The sequence below is a fragment of the Opisthorchis viverrini genome (assembly GCF_000715545.1).
Source record: "Opisthorchis viverrini unplaced genomic scaffold opera_v5_84, whole genome shotgun sequence".
NCBI classification, from domain to species: Eukaryota; Metazoa; Platyhelminthes; class Trematoda; order Opisthorchiida; family Opisthorchiidae; genus Opisthorchis; species Opisthorchis viverrini.
Window position 1 is genome coordinate 843,323 of NW_008751741.1, and position 3,320 is coordinate 846,642.

At 48.1% G+C, this 3,320-nt stretch overlaps 1 protein-coding gene across 1 annotated transcript in view; it reads right to left on the reverse strand.

Moving 5' to 3' along the window:
- Window positions 1–3,320, reverse strand: part of T265_04869 (hypothetical protein) — a gene marked incomplete at both ends in the record, with an annotated part of 25,553 nt that overhangs the window by 8,918 nt on the left and 13,315 nt on the right. Inside the window, one exon of the mRNA XM_009169723.1 lies at window positions 1,030–1,181. Within this exon, the coding sequence (XP_009167987.1) occupies window positions 1,030–1,181 (152 nt within the window). The remainder of the gene's footprint in view (window positions 1–1,029; window positions 1,182–3,320) is intronic.

Below are 3,320 nucleotides of genomic sequence, written 5' to 3' on the forward strand. Positions count from 1 at the left end.
GTCTTCGGAGCATTGCCCGAATCTGGTGGGAACACCGGATCAGCAATTCTGAAGTACGTCGAATGGTATTTGGGAGAAATAACTCACCCTCGATAGATTAACTGATCACACTGGCTTGGCCACGTGCTGCGTATGCCAGTCGACCGACTTCCTCGAAGGGCTCTTTTCGCACAACCACGTGAAGGGTGGAAGAGAGTCAGATGCGGTCAACCAATAACTTGGCAGCGAAGTATGAAAGCCGTTACCAGCAAACTTAGCTGCGCTGATCATTGCCGTCTAGCTGGATAGGGACCCCGAGACGGGCCACATTAATGGCTAGAGACATTGTCAGATATGGCCCAATCGCGCCCTCAATGGCGCTCGTGCACCCAAGCTATTGCCTTCAATGCATAGCTCCTCTTCCAACCCCCTCACCACTTGACAGCCCACTGACAGTGCTGGATCTATGCACCAATTTATCAGCTCCCGCCTGCAACGCGCGGCTACCTACCCCTCCCCCCCCAAAACCATCAGTGAACGAAACTGCGGCAGCTACAACCACAGTACGACGAGTACGCGGTTATTACAGTTGACAATGACGATGATGATTTCAATTGTTTCCCCTTTTCTATTGTAGCCTAACACTGATGTTCATTTGGACAGTGACGCACTTCGCTAGTCCGACTTCCGTTTCGAATCATATTCCCCGATATCCATTCCATCAAGACCATGTGCCTTTTTGCTTGCATGCTGCCCGATCGACAGACATACTACCTACAGGTTGTGGTTCAGAGATACAATAGTCTGTAGTTTGGTCTTACTATCCTCCACGGAACCTATGACTCAATCACACCTCTTATTTGAAGTGTATATATTGAAGGGAGAGAGCAAGTCCAAAACCAGAGGCGTTAAGAAATCTAGAGTAAAACCTCAAATAAACATTTACTACACCTTTTCAGAGAAGCCATACTGGGTAAACTGGAAGGACTGTCTGATGAGGCCGAAATCGTTAAAATAACCCAACACCCACTGCAGAACAGTATCACTCACCAGCGACAAAAGCATCATTCTTAACTGCCCGACGAACGACCATGATTGCATCATGAAGGGAACGTTCAGTCTCTTCCATAAATTGTTCAGCACCACCTCTCAAAATAATCGTGCAAGTTCGGGCGTTTGGGCAGCCTTTGAAAATATTAAACCTGATAAATGAAGACCAGATGATACGTTAGTGAGTAAATAGATCAGGTGGTAATGGTGCAGGGAAAAAGAGAGATAGTAAATAGGGTGATTCGTGGGAAAATGCAATCAGACAAATTCTAAAACACAAAATCGAAACTACCAGTAAACGCACAGTAAATTGTTGACCACGAAGCAACCTTTCATACGGCTGGCGGTGGATTCCTCAGCCAGTGTCTGTCTAGCCTATTTTGGTCTATCTGGGAGAAGGAGACCGTCCCAGACAATTGGGTGAATAGATAGAAATGCCCATTATCAAAAAGGATACTCGCAGTGAAAGTAGTAATCACAGAGAAGTTGGCCTGACGCCTGTTGTAACAAGGCTTCTGGCGTCACTGATTATTCGTCGTCTTAAGGTGGCACGCGAAGCCTTGAATCGTGAGAATCAAGCGGGATTTCGACCGGGTGCAGGCTGCGTTGACCACATCTTCACACTCCATCAGGTATTATAGCAACGACCCACCCTCCTGGTGCTTCATTGACTTCAAGGGTGCGTTTCATTCTGTTGATCGATCGGTGCTGTTAGCTACACTTGCTCGACAGGGTATGTCCCAGAATTTTGTAAACATAATCCGGTCCCTATATTCACACACTTCTGGTTGGGTGAGTGTATGGTGAGCTCTCCAAACGCTTTCTCACGAAAAGTGGTGTCGGGTTCAACTTCGTCAATGATGAAATAATGAGGCGAACACTGGACGGTCTTCAAAACTCCGGTGTTCAAATTGTTGCTGGTGAGAGCCTTGTCGATTTAGAGTACACAGATGATATCGCTCTCATCTTTGAAGATCAAAGCGAAGCACAAGCTCTGTTGAATAAACTGACCACCATCATGCCATCTTTTGGCATGCGCCTCACGCCTTCAAAGTGCAAAGTCATGCTTCAAAACGTGCCATCTACGAACATATCCCTTACAATTCAAAGAGAAACACTGGAGATTGTGGAAAACTCTACATACCTCGGTAGTTGTATTAGCTCTGACGGAAGTGTGTCCGATGAAGTCAATGCAAGAATCTCATAGGCTCGTATCACGTTTGCCAAAACCAGACACGCTTCTCATATATCGGTGGTCGAAAACCTGAAGACGCCTCACATCAACTGTCCGCAGAGGCCATGTCTCGCACCCATACAACAACACAGCCCTTACTGTAGCCTGGTACACACGACCCTTAAGATCCAGTGAAATGCCGTCTTAACGCAACACATCTGTGGCGAGTACTCTTTTTGAAAATGGGCACCACTATCGATTCACCCCAGTTGTTCGGGGCGGCCTCCTTCTCCCAGATAGACCCAAATAGGCTAGACATGCATTGGCTGAGGATTCCACTGCCATCCTTGAAAAGTGCAGATGGAAGGTCGTCAGGACCAGCAACACGATTACGCTTAAGTAGAGAAATACATTCAGACACTTCTGAGGCTGAAGACGGCTTCATATTTACGGTCCACCTTTCTGATGAAGTCCAGGTTTCTGGATTGGGGGTAGCAGGCGGCCAGCTGAATTGCTGTTCGAAGCGGTCTGCTTTGCTGCATATCAGGGAGCCATTTTGGTCTCTGATTATTTCGCTGACAACAGGTTTCCAAGGACCAGTCGAATGAATCAAGTGGAACAATTTGCGCACGTTTCCAGTATACTTTGCATCTTCCATTTCTTCAGCCTTCCGGGTTCATCAAGCTCCTCGGTCTGCATGGATACTCGGTTTCACTTGGCGTCATGTGATGCGCCGGGTGGAGTTGTCGTGGCGGCCAGGTCGAATCTGTCGCCGGGTCCCCAGCGAAGACACGGCCCTATCAAAGATCCACTGCTTGGATGAGGTTGGCTGGATTGTACCGCAAACAGACATCCCGGTTTTGAGTGGCACTTTGGATATTTTTTCCGGTGACCGTACCGTCCGGCAGACACTCGAGGAGCTGGTTCTGATACCTTTATGTGATTTCCCAGCTCACTAGCTTCTCAATGGCTAAGCGAGGTGTGCGCGTTTCGCGTACACCTGAAAAACGCAATGAAAAGCAGCAGCGTACAAGTGCTTGTCCGGATTCCACGCTGGTGTTCCAGAAGGAGCGGCAGGTGGTGATCGACCCTTGCCACCGATAACTGACGGTGATGC